Genomic DNA, 14,982 nt, shown 5'->3' with positions numbered 1-14,982 from the left:
GGTTATCTTCCACAGCATGTTATATTTCACGGTTTACATTTACAAGTTACATTTTGATTGATCAAGCTAATGTCATATCGTTGCGGAAGTAAAACGTAGCAAACATTACGTACAAAAAATATGCGCCTCCTTCACTTCCGTTCAAAGATTGGTTCAATTATTTGTTTTCCTTGGGGTAAACTATAAACTAGGACGTAATAAATATATTACTTAACTTACAATTTTTATACCTTACACAACTAAAGCTAGATATTAGATATTTACGTTTTGATATACATAAAGAAAAGTCGAAAAAAACATGTAAATATCTCACTGGTCGCTTTGCTTCTTTGCCTCTTTCAGTCGTCGTTGTGTCTTAAGTTGCTTTTCGTTGAGAAAAGCAAAGAAAAACTTACATTTTACAATAAATTAGATTCGTCAGCTGCTGTTGCAAACTTAATGCGGTGCAAGTTTGGCGCAAGTGTGGCCTACATCTAGATTTATCAAAAATATGAGATCATTTGTGTGCTTCCAATAAAAAGCTCTCATTCTCATATTTTGGCATGGATGTAGCAGTCTTTTTTTTGGTTCGTAAAGTGTGTTTTTAGTCTGATTAATATGAATTTACGGTCAAAAATGTACAAAATCTTCAATTGGCCCTTAGAATTACTTAATCAAGTTGAGCATACTTGAGCACTACGTCCTTGTTGATCCAGAAGTCGCAGCGAGAGTAGTTTTGTGCTGGCATCACATCCTGCTCGACGACAAACACCTTAGTGTGCACCTCGGATGAGATCTTCCCATGCCACACAAAGTGGTAGAAGAGTTGTTGAATCGCGGAGAAATAGCGTCGTTGTTCGGGTGTTCGTGGTTCATATCGGCCTAAAATGGCGTCAACATCGGAATCAGCATCGCTTAAATTTTGCTCTCCACGCACTTGCGTCACAACATAAAATGTAGAGTTCGCCATTTGAGTTGAAATAGCGAATAATGGACAGACTACACGGATGTCAGAAACCATTTGAGCAAGACCTTTATATGTTTTCGGATAGAGTGTCAGTGCCTCTTCAGCAAGACTTAAATTACCCAAAAGAGAAGAGCGAACATGATGCGCAACGAGATCCTCAGTCCATTCTTTGTTTTTGTTAAGTAGTTTGTCATTAGCGGCTGAATGAGCAGTGGAACCCAACACAAGTTTGACAGGAAGTCCTTCTTCACTAGCCCAAATGGTAGCAGGGTGTTCAAGAAGTATCTTACCGTCTAAAACAAGCCATTCGTGTTTGTTCTTGGGATCTTCATCTTTGGAAGGTAAATCAGCATTGGGTTGACGCCATGTGTCTTCAACGGCTTTCATCAAGTCACCCGCATCAGCTTTACGCAGACATTCGACATCCTTACAGTTTACTGCAGCGAGGTAGCTTTCATTTTCTTTCTCAGCGTCAGCTAGAAGTTTATTCGGGAATAGAGAACCCCAGAGGTGGCCCAGGCCCTCGCGAACAAAGTATTAGCTTTCTTGATTGTAGACAGAGCAGTTACAAGAGTGGCACCTGCACGATGTCCAAACAAAGTTACTTGCTTGGGATCACCACCAAAATGCTCAATATTTAACTGGATCCACTTCAAAGCTTCGATTATATCGCTCAGTCCGTAGTTTCCGCTTGTGAAAGGATAAACATCTTTACTCAAAATGTCCAAAGCCATGAATCCCAACGCACCCATTCGGAAGTTTGGTCTGACGAATAATACATCCCTAGAACGTGCATATCTTGCAGAAGGACGCATCTTACCAGGTGATCCACCGTTCAAACTCTCGGTGCCAATGAGTACAATCACCGGTAGAGGGGATTCGTAACGCACGTACGGCGTTACAACGTCAATGGTAAGACAATCTTCGGTTCCGGTCAAGGTACCATTGCTATGTATCTGCAAGCACGTTTCGGTCGCATTGTGAGCTTTCATCGTGCCGTTCCAACAATAGTCGATGCTGTTCAAGGGCTGCGCCGGTTTAAAACGTAAATCGCCTAACGGTGGCCGCGCGTACGGAATACCTCTGAATGCGACTGCGCCATCGTTCAATATACCTTCCACTAATCCACAACTGGTGACTGCCTCAACGTACATGCCGTCGCGGATCGGGGCATCGTATACGCGTCGACCGCTGGGGATGATTATCGCGAGAATAATTATAAAGAGCAGCGTGAATCCAAGGAGTGCACTGAGTGCGTAGCGGTATGCTTTCATTTTGTGCCGCCATGTTGGTTCGTCCTCGACTTGTTTCTCAACATCTTTATCTTTATCATCGGCCTTGTCGTCCAGTGGGATAGTTTTCATTTCGTCGGGTTTCGCATCGGCGGTTTTATCGTTGTCATCGAGGGTTTCCATTGAGGCAAGACCGGCCTTTGTTTGGTTTTCCAGGTTTTGCTCGGGTTCTTTTTTGAGCCAGGGAGGACCGTCGTTATTGGAAGGCATAGTTTGTTTATTTTTTCTTTGAAACTTCCTGAGGGTTCATTTGGCTTTTCATCTAAACAAAAGAAAAACAATTTGGGAATGTGTTAAATTGAGCATTGATAAATTCATGAATCTTTTTACCTTCTTCGTTGACAAGTTTTGATTTTCTGAATGGATTAGGAAGCTTTATCCTTGTTGGTTGTGCCTCCTTCTCTTGCTCTACGAGTTCTGTACCTTCCCCAGTCTCTTCATCTGCATCCTAAACATTAAATATTATGTTTATAGTTTTGTATTTTTTAGCTAGTTGTTTAATTACCTTGCACTTTTCTCTGGACTTGCTTCTCGTGAAAAATCCTGGTAGTTGGATGCCACCAGTCGGAATCTTCTTGGGTTTGACCTCTTTGTCTTTAATGTCATCAATTTTAATCTTGCCGGTAGCTTCGGCCTCCTTTTCCTTGCTTTTATCTTTCTCGTTTTCAGTTTCGCTGACGACTGCATCATCTGCCTTGGTGATGTTGTCGTGCGCTTTATTCTCCTCGTTCATCTTTTTTTCACGCTCTTCCATCTCGATGTCTTTCTTATCTTCGTTTGGCGAACTCATCGTGGGCAATTTATCTGAGAGTGATATAATTAACACATCAGCACATTCCAAAAAATATATTAAACATTTAAGAAATGTTCAAACACGTGTAACCGTTGGGATATTAATAAAGTTACAATAAAATAAATACGTTGCATGGAAATTTATTATTTACGACCCAATGTGGGCTTCATTTACATGAAAAAGTAAAGCGGTTCATTCAATTTACGCGTCGTTTGTGCGTGGCGGAGTCGGCGACGTTGATTTAATTCAATTAGAACACAATATTCAACCCTAAAGAGCAATGCAAGTCGACGTCGCTAAAGTGTGAATGAATATCTTTATTTTCGACGTTTTATTCCACGCTCAGTGACAAACGGACACAAAAAAAACTGTGCAAAGATGATGCATCGCAGCATCATAAGTAAATTAAGCGTTTCGCTCGCAAAGACGCACCGCACATCTGCCTGTCGTGTTGCTCAGGAAATTGGAGGGCAAAAAGAAATACAATCGGAAGCTAAATTTACGCCCCAGACGTATTTCTCATCATTTCTTTTTGTATCGGCTTTGTTTATTATTTTCGTAGTGGAATTTATTTTCTTTGATGGGTAATAACGGCTTTTTTGTGCGCTTTCGCCCTGACCGCACGCATAAACACAATAGCCGGCACAGGGCACAACAAAGCTTGGCGTGCCGTATCGATTTTTGTTTGAACTTGCCCGAAATTACGAATACTGCGCGGTTTTATTAAATAACTTTGATATCTTTTTATGTATGTAGTGTATTAAAAGTACATACCTTTAACTGGAGATGCACATCGGCTATAATTGTGTGACCTTCAATCAACGGTCGGCTTTGGATTCGGCCCGTTGCACTGAATGCACGCGCGCGTTTTCCCCAGGTTTGTCTGGTTTGTCTGGACCGAGCGACGCGAACGAGTGAAACGACTGAAGAGCGTTGAAGAACGTACGCTGCGCGCTGTGGGTTAGCGCGGCTAGCGCAAGAAGCACGCGTGTGGCTTGTGTCGCCCCGTTGCTAGCGAATCAGAACACGGCCGGCGAAGAGCTTGCGCTGTTTCACTCAAGCGCGCAACCCCGAGTAATTTAAATGGAGAGATTAGGGGTTATTTAGGGGCTTCTCACCGCAAATGATTTGAGAGGCACCCTAGGAAAACTGGGGTAAGTAGAAAATGTTTATTAGTTTTATTAAAAGATGAAAACCATGGTTTTAACTTTGACTTTCCCAACACAGAAATAATAAACAATTATGTTACAAATTTAGAACAAAGTTAAAAGCTCCATATCATTTAAATGCATGGAAGCATTTCCAAATTTAATGACTAGGTGGCGCCACACTAGCATGCATTAATTGAGTTTTAAACGTGTCGCTTCTAAGTGTATTGAAAACTACAGAATATTTGGTTTCAAATTAATAAGTAAACAATAAAATACTTAAAATACGATATTATACAGTACTAAGTACTGTAAGTAAGTTTTGAGTAAACATTTTACGCTTCTAAATTATTTTGACTCTAGCAAATTTTGTAGATGGCGCTAGTTTGTCAAATTGAAAGTAAGAATATGACCGACAGGTATGTTTGCATTGCAATGTCAGTCAGATTTAATTTTAAATTGAAGGTTCTAGAAATTTAATCACAAGTGATGTTTATTCGGTGTAATACTCGAAAATTACGAAAAACATTTTACGGTTTTATTCTATGATGTAAATTCTATGGTTTTATTCGGTCTTGTCTTGATTTCAGTTAAAAAGCGAAGTTTAGCGATGCGTAATTTGTTGCTGCGCGTCGCCGCCCTACGAGAAGGAAACTTCACTTTGAATTACAAATCAGTCGAATGAATTGAACACGAGTCGCTGCTCCTTGCTTTCGTATTTATCAGATTTTGCTTTACCTGCGAGACTGCCGAGCTACGTTCGCTCGGTTTGTACCGTTTGGGAGTAATGTGACAGAACACGCACGCTACACTCACATATTTTTGCTCTTAACCTTTCAAAAGAGCATGTCAACCAGATTGTTTGTGGAGCGGTTCGAATATTTCTAAAAGCCACGAATGCGAATTGGAGTGCAGATTGCGTCGTGTGGTGTGAAGCAATTTGAAGAATCAGCATGGGGAAAGCCAAGAAAGGGCGCAAGACCGGCAAGGGGGACGACAGGTGAGTGGCGCAACGTGTGCACTTTTCGTGAGCGGTATCTGTGATTACATGATTTATGCAAATGTTTCGCAACTTTTTTTGCTTGTAGCGAGTCCGAAACGGAGGTAACTAAGCCTGAGGTCGTGGAGAAAGTTGATAAGAAAAAAACTAAGCCTGAACCAGTGTAAGTTAATGTTAATTTCGCATTTTCTTCAATAATTCTATGATTATCTTATTTATTATTAGAGCTAAAGCTGCAAGTGATTCTGAAGATGAAATAGCAGAAAAAGTGCAAAAGCAGAAGAAGAAAGATGCGAAGAAAAAGGAGAAGAAAGCAAATTCTGATGATGAGGAAGCTGCAGATGCACCAGTCAGCAAGGTGGCAAAGTCTTTTGCTCTGCTAGGAGTTGATAGTGGGCCAGAATCTGCACCATCAGACAATAATGATCAAAGTGATAGTGAACCAGAAGTTAAAGTTGTTAAAAAGAACACAATGAAAAAGGGTAATAGTGATGAAAGGACTAAAGAACAGGGCAAGAAAGGCAAAAAGGGCAGAAGGAAAAAGGATGACAGTGATGAAGATATAGATAAAGTATTAGCTGAATTGGAAATGGAGTATTCAGGTATGATAAATGATATCCAATAAGAATTTTTTTTTAAATAAAATGATGTTTTTATTAAAGGTGTTAAAGTAGAAGCAACTACTCAAGAACCAGTTGAACCAGAAAAAAAGGGCAAGAAGAAGAAATCTAAGGATGATGGTCAACCCAAGGAAGATGATAAGGAAGAAGAAAAGGAGGCTGATGGTGAGCAAGCTGATGATGAACCATCCTCAACTGTAAAAACGGCTGCACAGAAGAAAAAAGAAAAGAAGCAGCGAGAAAAATTAAAAAAGGCGCAGGCCAAGAAAGATGATACAACTAAACCTGCCAAGGAGGCTTCGCAAGAACCCGATGCTAGTGATGAAAAACCAGTGAAAGTAGAACCTGCAGTCTCTGCTGAAGCAGCAGATGCATCACAAGAAAAACCTGATGAAGCAGAAGCTGCCGATAGTAAAAAGAAGAAGAAAAAGAAGGGTAAGGAAGAGGAAAAGGATGCGAAGGAAGCAAAGAAAGGACCCGGCAAGAAAACGATAGCTGCTATGCAGGAAGCTCTTAAAAAGTTGAAGGAAGACGAAGAGCGATTAAAACGCGAAGAAGAAGAACGAATTAAAAAGGAAGAGGAAGCCGAGGAAGCAAGGTTGGAACAATTACGCTTGGAGCAGGAACGGAAAGATAAGAAAAAGAAGCGCGAGAAAGATCGTAAGGATCGTTTGAAGGCAGAGGGAAATTGTTATCGGCGAAACAAAAAGCTGATCGGGCGAGAGCTCAAGCGTTAATTGAAGCACGGAAGGCTCAGGGTTTGGATCTGCCTGATGTGGGTGAAAGGAAGCCTAGATTAGGAACAAGAATTAAGCCTAATAAATTAAAACAACAAACAAGCATCGACAAAGGTAAAGTGCTAATAAATTTTTATATACGCAATTTTTAAATAAATGTTTTACTGGTTTTAGACGAAACGAAAGAAGACACCGAAATAAAACAAGAAGAAACATTACCAGCAGTACCTGATGCTACCAGTGAACCTGCCGAAAAATCTCCGAAAGAAGAAATCAAAGACTCCTGGGATGTTGAAAGCTCCGAAGAAGAAGAATCAGAGGAAGTCTCGTCCGAAACTAAAGCTGATACTGATAAACCTGCGAAAAGTGAAGAACAACCAGAGTCTAGTAACGAAAGCGACGATGAAGACGACGAAGACGATGAGGATGATGATTCCGAAGACGATTCCGAGTCTGAAGACGACAACGAGAACGACAATCGAACGGACGCCGAAAAACGTCGTGATAAAGCCAAGGAGCGCATTGAACAGCGCAAACTTGAGGCGGAGAAGAACCGCACCTTAGACAACCTTCGCGCAGCCATCGTTTGTGTCCTCGGCCACGTCGACACAGGCAAAACGAAAATCCTCGATAAACTCAGACGTACGAACGTGCAGGACGGCGAGGCAGGTGGTATTACGCAACAGATTGGTGCAACGAATGTTCCTATCGAAGCCATCAAGGAAAATATTAAAAACGTAAAAGGCGCTGCTGATATGCTGCTGAAAATACCTGGTTTGTTGATTATTGACACACCAGGGCACGAGTCATTTAGTAATTTGCGTAGTCGCGGTTCTTCACTGTGTGATATCGCTATTTTAGTAGTTGATATCATGCACGGGTTGGAACCGCAGACGATCGAGTCGATAAATTTGCTAAAGTCGCGGAAAACGCCGTTTATTGTTGCGTTGAATAAGATTGATAGATTGTACGATTGGCAGACGATGAATCGCAAGGATATTAGGGATGTTATCAAGAGCCAGGCTGCGAATACACAGCTGGAGTTTGAGCAGCGCACCAAGGAAGCGATTGTGCAGTTTGCCGAGCAGGGGTTAAACGCAGCGCTGTTTTATGAGAATCCTGACTTTAGGAGTTATGTTAGTTTGGTTCCCACTAGTGCTGTTACAGGCGAAGGTAATTTATGTGACAATGAAATATTTTGTTATTTTATTTTGTTTTATTCCTATAAAAAGGTATGGGTAATCTGTTGGCGTTGATTGTTGAATCATCACAGAATTTGCTCGCGAAGCGTTTGATGTATTCGGACGATTTGCAAGCGACAGTGCTGGAAGTTAAGGCAATTTCCGGTTTGGGCACCACCATTGATGTCATTTTGGTTAATGGTACACTTAGGGAAGGTGATACGATGGTTTTGGCTGGTACCGATGGACCTATTGTTACACAAATTCGCTCACTGTTAATGCCACAACCTATGAAAGAACTTAGAGTTAAAGTACGTACACTTTTCCGTAAATAAATAAAAACTGTTGGTTTATAATCGTCTAAATTGCAGAATGCCTATATAGAATATAAAGAAATAAAGGCCGCCCAAGGAGTGAAGATCGCCGCAAAGGAATTGGAGAAAGCCATCGCCGGCTTGAATCTGTACACTGCACAGAAACAAGACGAGGTGGAGATTGTCCGCGACATCGTCGCCAAGGAATTAAAATCAGCGCTGTCTAAGATCAAGCTGCAGGACCGCGGTGTGTACGTGCAGGCGTCCACACTCGGTTCACTTGAAGCGTTGCTCGAGTTCCTTCGCACCAGCAAAATTCCGGTGAGTGCAGCTTTTTTTATCTCCATATCACCGCGCGCAAATCGGCATCCAATTAGTGACAATGCAATAAATTGGCTGCGGTTGCGGCGCTGATGATGAGTAGGATTCGCATTAAATTAGATTAGAAACGTACACTCACGGCGAGGTAATATGGTAATGCGCACAATAATAGGTAGTGCGGGTAGTGGTTTGGAAATTGTGGAATTGTAGTAGGTCGGTCGCATGATGTCGATGTTGTTTCACATATTGGCGAGCAAACGAGCGCGCGCGCCGCCCGATTAGATAGTCGCAAGACGTGTGTGCATCTGCACGGGCGTGTGTGTGACCGAGTGTGGGCCGTCCGGTCGGCTTTCTGGGAAGGCGGTACACCCACCGGTATCCGGTGCACACACAGCACACGCTAAACCCAATGGAAACGTTTCACATTATTATCGTATGAAATGCTATCAATTTTTATTTCGTGTGTAAATATTCTAAAATCTATTGCTAATTCAGCTAGTATCCACGCTGTAGACGCTATAAAACTTGTGCGTGTTTTTGTGTCGCCTTTAATTTTTAATACGCGACAAACAAACGCATCTGGCTGGACGCTTCTAACATTTTCGCTCGTTTTTTGACGCTAGTTTTCGACTTTTTTGCTCTGTCCTTTGCTCGACGTCATCTAATGTCCCATGTCCCCGCATGAATATGTGTCGTATGTATGCTGTTATTATCTTATAACGCTTGCATGTGTTGGACATGGTTTTTTCTCTCCATCTTGGTCGACGACTCTAATTACACTTAACTCGACTTGCGCGTTGTACTCGTAATCATTGTAAAAAGTTTCGAATATTTCAAATTTAATGCGGGTCTATGAACTATGCGCAGTCATTTCTTTCTGTGTACATTTTTATTTATACTGGGCGTAATCAACGAAAACCAACAACATTTATGGTAATTAATTAATTGTTTAATAATTTTGCAGTATTCCGGTATTCGCATTGGTCCAGTCGTCAAGAAGGATGTGATGAAAGCTTCCATCATGTTGGAACATGAAAGCCAGTAAGTTTTCCTATATTTATTGACATTTTTAAGCAAAGAGCGCGATATTTAAGCAATGCAAGAATGTATGATTATGATTACATTATAAACACATTGTATATTTGTCAATCGATATCTATTTCGAGCGCTACTGGTGTTTTTTCTCACGCGGTGAACTAATAGCCAACATGTTGCCATCCGAGCCACCGACGATCCTAAACAAACAGCCACTCTCCGAATATTTCTTACGAAAACACCATAATGCATGCTTGGTGAAAATTGTGTAATGTCGCGCTGCTTTTTCCTTCCTCGGGTGTGTGTGACGCGCGTTTATTTGTCCATGGCGAACACATTTGTGGCATTTTTTGCGCTTGACTAAACTTTTTCTTTTCTTCCTCTCCCGCTAGATTCGCCACAATTTTGGCGTTCGATGTCAAAGTCGAGCGGGACGCGCAGGAACTCGCTGATTCGTTGGGCGTGAAGATATTCCGCGCCGATATCATCTATCATCTCTTCGACATGTTCATTGCCTATCGCGATGAATTGAAGGCGCGAAAGCGCGAAGAGTTCAAACACATTGCTGTCTTCCCATGCAAGCTGAAAGTTCTGCCACAGTTCATCTTCAATTCGCGTGATCCCATCGTAATGGGCGTCATGGTCGAAGCTGGCATTATCAAAGAAGGAACACCACTCTGTGTTCCCAGTAAAGAGGTAAAAACGAATTATAAAGTTTGAGATTAAATATGGAGCGTTTTTATTGGTTTGTTACAGTTTGTTGAGCTTGGCTTTGTGAGCAGTATTGAAAGTAATCACAAGAACGTCGAGACAGCAAGGAAAGGCATGGAGATTTGCATTAAGATCGAACCGATTCCGGGCGAATCGCCGAAGATGTTCGGCCGGCACTTTGACGAAACCGATATGCTCGTCAGCAAGGTTAGTGTGAAGATGTGTGCGATATTTGTTTCAGTGTAAACCTACGAAAACTTGTTGTTCAACTTGATTGATTCCGTGGACAAAAGTTCGGCATTGTTTGTGAACCAGTTTCGCCTGACATTAAGTGCTTGACGTCATTCGTGTCCTACTTCCGGCACGTTTGCCGACATCCGCTTTGCTCCGCTCATTGATAAACGCCTGCATTTTCTTCCATATAGCAGCGCGCGCGGCGGTTTGATTGCGGCGTCGAAAGTGCTTCGTGCTGCCACGTTGTCGGTCGCATTGTCGTGTAATCGTATGCCGGCATAATTTATAGACAAATTCTTTGCCTCTTTACGGTATGCTCGTCGCATCCCATTTTCAACGAAGCGGATGCGTTCGCCATGCTTCGCCATTTTGCATAAGCGTATGGGTGGTCTGCGAATGCGATATTGATTTTGCGTTTGCCAAATATGGGTCAAACCGACGACGCGACGACGATTACGTTGCGTTGGATGTGTGTGCGTATTTGAAAGCGTTTCTCTGTTTGCGATTGAAATTCTCGAGACTTTCCTTCGCAAATATCTTCGGACTCCCCCTCGATGTTATTTTCGCTGGCGGATGATGAATGAGTGCAACTTCTTATAGCGCACCTGTTTGAATGAATTGAAGTTGTCTGTCTCTCTGCTGGTGTGGTGTAGAAACAAAAACGCTTTTAATTAAATGTCATTGTTCATTCAAGTCGGTTGCGTGGCGTGTATGTTTTTTTTTGTTGGCTGCTCGTGGAAAATGCATTTTTACGCGACATCTCGGCATGAATGAAGCGCTGCTCTGAGACGCTGTCTCTGAATGACTGAAATCGATGAATTAATGAATGAACGACAGGCGCGACGTGTGTGTGCGTTGATGAAGTCGCAGTTGCGTCGCCGATTCCGATAACTAGTTGCCATTTATGTGCAAAACGGCGAACGCGAACCAGCAAACTGGAAAACACGACCAAATACGTTGCGCTATGCGTTTTCTTTGCACGCTGTTTGTACAAATTCGATTTTTTCCATCTTGCACAGACTGGGTGTGAATGAGAAACACTGAAAAAGTTTCGCTGGCGCTTTTTCGCCGCCGTCTGGGTGAATGAAATTGCGAAATTGTTCTAGAAATTTATTCCAGGGGGTGCAGTGCACGCGTGCGGTGTGCCAGTGTCCCAGTTTCGCGGCGATCGATTGTGGCTGTTGGGGGCGTGGTCACTGCCGCCTCTCTGGGGGCTGCCTTGCCTCGCCTGGTTTGAATGAAACGCGTGTGCATGCATCTCTGCACCCGGGAGAACCCGAACGAATCGATGAATGGGCATGTCTCTATTCCCCTGCTTGCACTTTTTGCCTCGCACGTGTACGGCTTACTTCTTCGCGCTGGGAACGTCCGGGATGACCTACTCGAAACGAGAACACGTGCAGGATTCGGGTCATGCCAAAGGCCACTTACTTCCCAGGCGCGCAGCAATTTCATTTCATTTTACTTCGTCCCGCTGCATTTCGCAAATGAAATGTTTTTACAACCGGAAAATTTTACATCTCTGTGCAGATATCTCGGCAGTCGATCGACGCCTGCAAGGATTACTTCCGTGACGACCTGGTGAAGACCGACTGGCAACTGATGGTGGAGTTGAAGAAGACCTTTGAGATTCTGTAACGCGCCATGCAGAATCCCGGTGACTCGACGAAGGAATGAAGACATAGCTATTTTATACATGATGTTTATTTGAGATTCTTCATCAATTTTATTTTGATTTATGATTAATGTCGTCAAACCGACACCATCTTTGGTTGATTTTATCCTTATGCGATCCTTATGCCCTTGGCGGATACTGGATGAAAGCCAGTAAAATAAAAAAGGAATTGTGCAACAATATGATGTTACGAGCTTGATTTGCCACCACTATAGGACATAACAAATCAATTGAAAGAAATTGAAACGTTTCAATGTTCTTCAATGATCGTCCGCGGCCCATTGTGATTGCAACGAATATAAATCCGTATTCATTGTGCAGTTGTACGTGTGCGTGGCATCTCGTTCGGCGTTCGGACGCGAAGCGATAGAAAATAATTGAAACGACATTGGCCTAAATTCGCACACACTTGGTGTATGCGATTCATTCGTATTTCGCTGTGCGGGTATGAATCGGCCGGCGGCGTGTGCATTTGCGTCTGGTGAATGGACGGGCGACGGCAGCGGCGGCATCAATGTGTTGCACGCACGCGTATTTGCCAGATGCACACGGAGCAGATCAATGAAAGAATTACAAATTAATTTCCTGCAGTATCTTTAATATTGAATGAAAATTTCATTAATATACATTACATAAATTCCAAATTATGTACAACCACAAAAACCCAATTATCTGCGAAGATGTCTCGCTTGAGAAACCAACATGAATGAAGCCATGCAACATTCCGGTGTGGCATAAAGTGCAGAGATTTCTACGGCCGTAAAACACATGCTCGAGTGTCGCTGTGCACCGGAAGTGCTACCGGTGGCTTTGGCCGCAAGAAGACACGCCATTCTTGCCGGCATTCTTGTCCTGCGATATAGAAACTAGATGCGGCAAAAACACACATAAACACCGAAAGGGGGACGGCCACGTTTAGGTCGAGCGCGTTTCCATTCTTCGCGCATTTCATTCATAAACTACCGCGGCATTCTTCAGAGGCCGCCGAGAGGAAACGCAAGAAACGAGGAAACGTGCGTCGCGTATGCAAGAGGAAACCGATCTCACACTCACAAACACACACATACTAGACAAGCACCAAAGCTGGCATGACATGACATGCCGTGCCTAGCCAAGTGGGCATGTTGTAAGTTGGTAGTAAAATATGCAACGCACTGGTGCGCCGCTTGTGAGTTTCATTCAACAATTTCGCAGAGAAGCGCGTCTGCAAGAAGAGCGCACATGTCGTGCCTACAAAACGGGCAATGGAACGACCAGGTGGAGTGCACAACACTGAAAATACGGTATGTAGCAGTTATTTGTCACACTAAATTAAACAGCTAACAATTTAATTTAAACCATACGAAATTACCAGCTTTTGTTTGCGTTGAAACACTAAAAACTATTTCAAAACGCTAAAAAGCAGAATAATGTTTGCACTCGCTACAATTGTGTATAGTTTTGAATGAAATATCTAGTCGGTTCTAAAGCACTAAAGGTAAGAGAGAAACATTTACTATTCTAGTAAAGTGAGTACAGGCAGTCCGCTGTCAACAGGAAGTAAACGGTAACGGTGAATACGGTTTTTCTTTGGCTTTGGTCTGGTCTCTTTGACGTTTTGTTCGGCACGCTGACTGTGCGACCGTGTGCTGACGTGATTAACGAACACTAGCGCAACAGCGACACGGTCGCATCGCATCGCACAAGATTGTAACTTGTCGTTTGTGGTATTTCACACGCTGGCGATGGCGAAATGGCAGCTGAACATGATGGACTATAAAATTCGTCCCCAAACGGGCACCCAAACGTTAAGAAGGTGTGGAAAATGACGAGTAATCTAGTTTCGATTCGTGGAGATTAGATTAGCAGATAATGAAATGTTGGGCTGGGACATAAAAATGTTACCATCACTCACCCAACGCACCATTATCTTGTTAATCGTTAAAAATGTGTTTGACGTAAAAGTTTATAGTGTTGCTGTTTTTTTCTTCCACCGAGCGTAAAGTAAAGATAAGCAAATTTGTACATTTTAGTGTCTTTCGGAAGTTATGCCATTATTTGCCGAAATTGTTGACTTCTGCATGAAATTTTCGAACGCGCAGGTTTTATGTTGTTTAACATCGCTTTTGATCGTCGCGAGGAGGTCGTAAAAGCGTCCATTAACTATTAGTAGCCGCGCGCTCGCAGCGCAGGCAATCCAATTTCGACACATCTAAACTTTTTTGTTGTTATTTTCGGCTTCGCCCGTCTCCATGCATACATAATGCTGGTGCTTGCAATAATTTTCAGGCGCGTGGGCAGCGCGGGCGAGGACGCGGGCGTCGTCCTTATTGCGTCCTTCCGCGGGGTTGGTTGCCTTTGACATTGAAAATCGGCGTGTTGCCGTGGCGACGACCGTGAACGCGTGGGACTAGGCCAACCCCGCCGATGGTGTGCCCACCCTCGCGGCGCCCACACACGCCAGCTACCACCGCCAACCCGCGAACACCGCGTGGGCGCCGTCGGCCGCCTCCTGCTGTGAGTTAATGCCACCGGCCCGTCAAACTTTCCTGCGTGTGCCAACCCACATTGTGTACACTGTACACACTGCTCCAAACGAAATTAGATTTCGCACGTCTGGAGACTTTGCGGGCCGGTTGATGGCGTTATGCGATATGAAACGCGATTATGAACGGGCGCGCGCAACGCCTCTTGATGAATTCGATCAAGTTGTAATGCGATTTGTTAGCACACGTCATGGGAGTGATACGAGTATCTGACGTCATTCGGGGCGAGATTGTGTTCAAAGTTTGACGAGGGCGGAGGAGGTTTAGGGTTTGCTCGTGGATCATCTGGTAAGTAATGAAAACCTCGCCTGCTAACTAATCTCTTAAAATACGAACACATCCATAAAGTATAATGCATTATACGGAATATAATTCATTTCGCAGAATTTCATCGCTATTGAAAAACGGATAAAATTAGCATGATGCGCATCAAAAAAATCATAAGCACAA

The 14,982-nt window shown here is 43.1% G+C and overlaps 2 protein-coding genes across 2 annotated transcripts; one reads left to right on the top strand and one right to left on the bottom strand.

Moving 5' to 3' along the window:
* Window positions 1-2: 2 nt before the first annotated feature.
* LOC135792598 (neurotactin-like) lies at window positions 3-4,089 on the bottom strand. Its single transcript, XM_065303252.1, is given in 6 exon segments — window positions 3-1,452; window positions 1,455-2,415; window positions 2,418-2,500; window positions 2,569-2,686; window positions 2,744-3,042; window positions 3,806-4,089. Coding segments are annotated over 5 exon segments (2,250 nt in total). The 5' UTR covers window positions 3,029-3,042; window positions 3,806-4,089; the 3' UTR covers window positions 3-649.
* Window positions 4,090-4,629: 540 nt separating this feature from the next.
* Window positions 4,630-12,187, top strand: eIF5B (eukaryotic translation initiation factor 5B). The gene is given in 12 exon segments (XM_065303251.1): window positions 4,630-5,179; window positions 5,268-5,342; window positions 5,405-5,781; window positions 5,842-6,477; window positions 6,480-6,650; window positions 6,711-7,709; window positions 7,769-8,028; window positions 8,089-8,352; window positions 9,317-9,393; window positions 9,780-10,083; window positions 10,144-10,305; window positions 11,863-12,187. Coding segments are annotated over 12 exon segments (3,480 nt in total). The 5' UTR covers window positions 4,630-5,132; the 3' UTR covers window positions 11,971-12,187.
* The last annotated feature ends 2,795 nt before the right edge of the window (window positions 12,188-14,982 follow it).

This window comes from Atheta coriaria, unplaced genomic scaffold (assembly GCF_025399875.1).
Source record: "Atheta coriaria isolate IRGN ID8LTWV9N9 unplaced genomic scaffold, Caltech_Dcor_3.1 hic_scaffold_5_pilon, whole genome shotgun sequence".
In the NCBI taxonomy this organism is placed as follows: Eukaryota; Metazoa; Arthropoda; class Insecta; order Coleoptera; family Staphylinidae; genus Dalotia; species Dalotia coriaria.
This window is presented reverse-complemented; position numbering and strand designations above follow the sequence as displayed.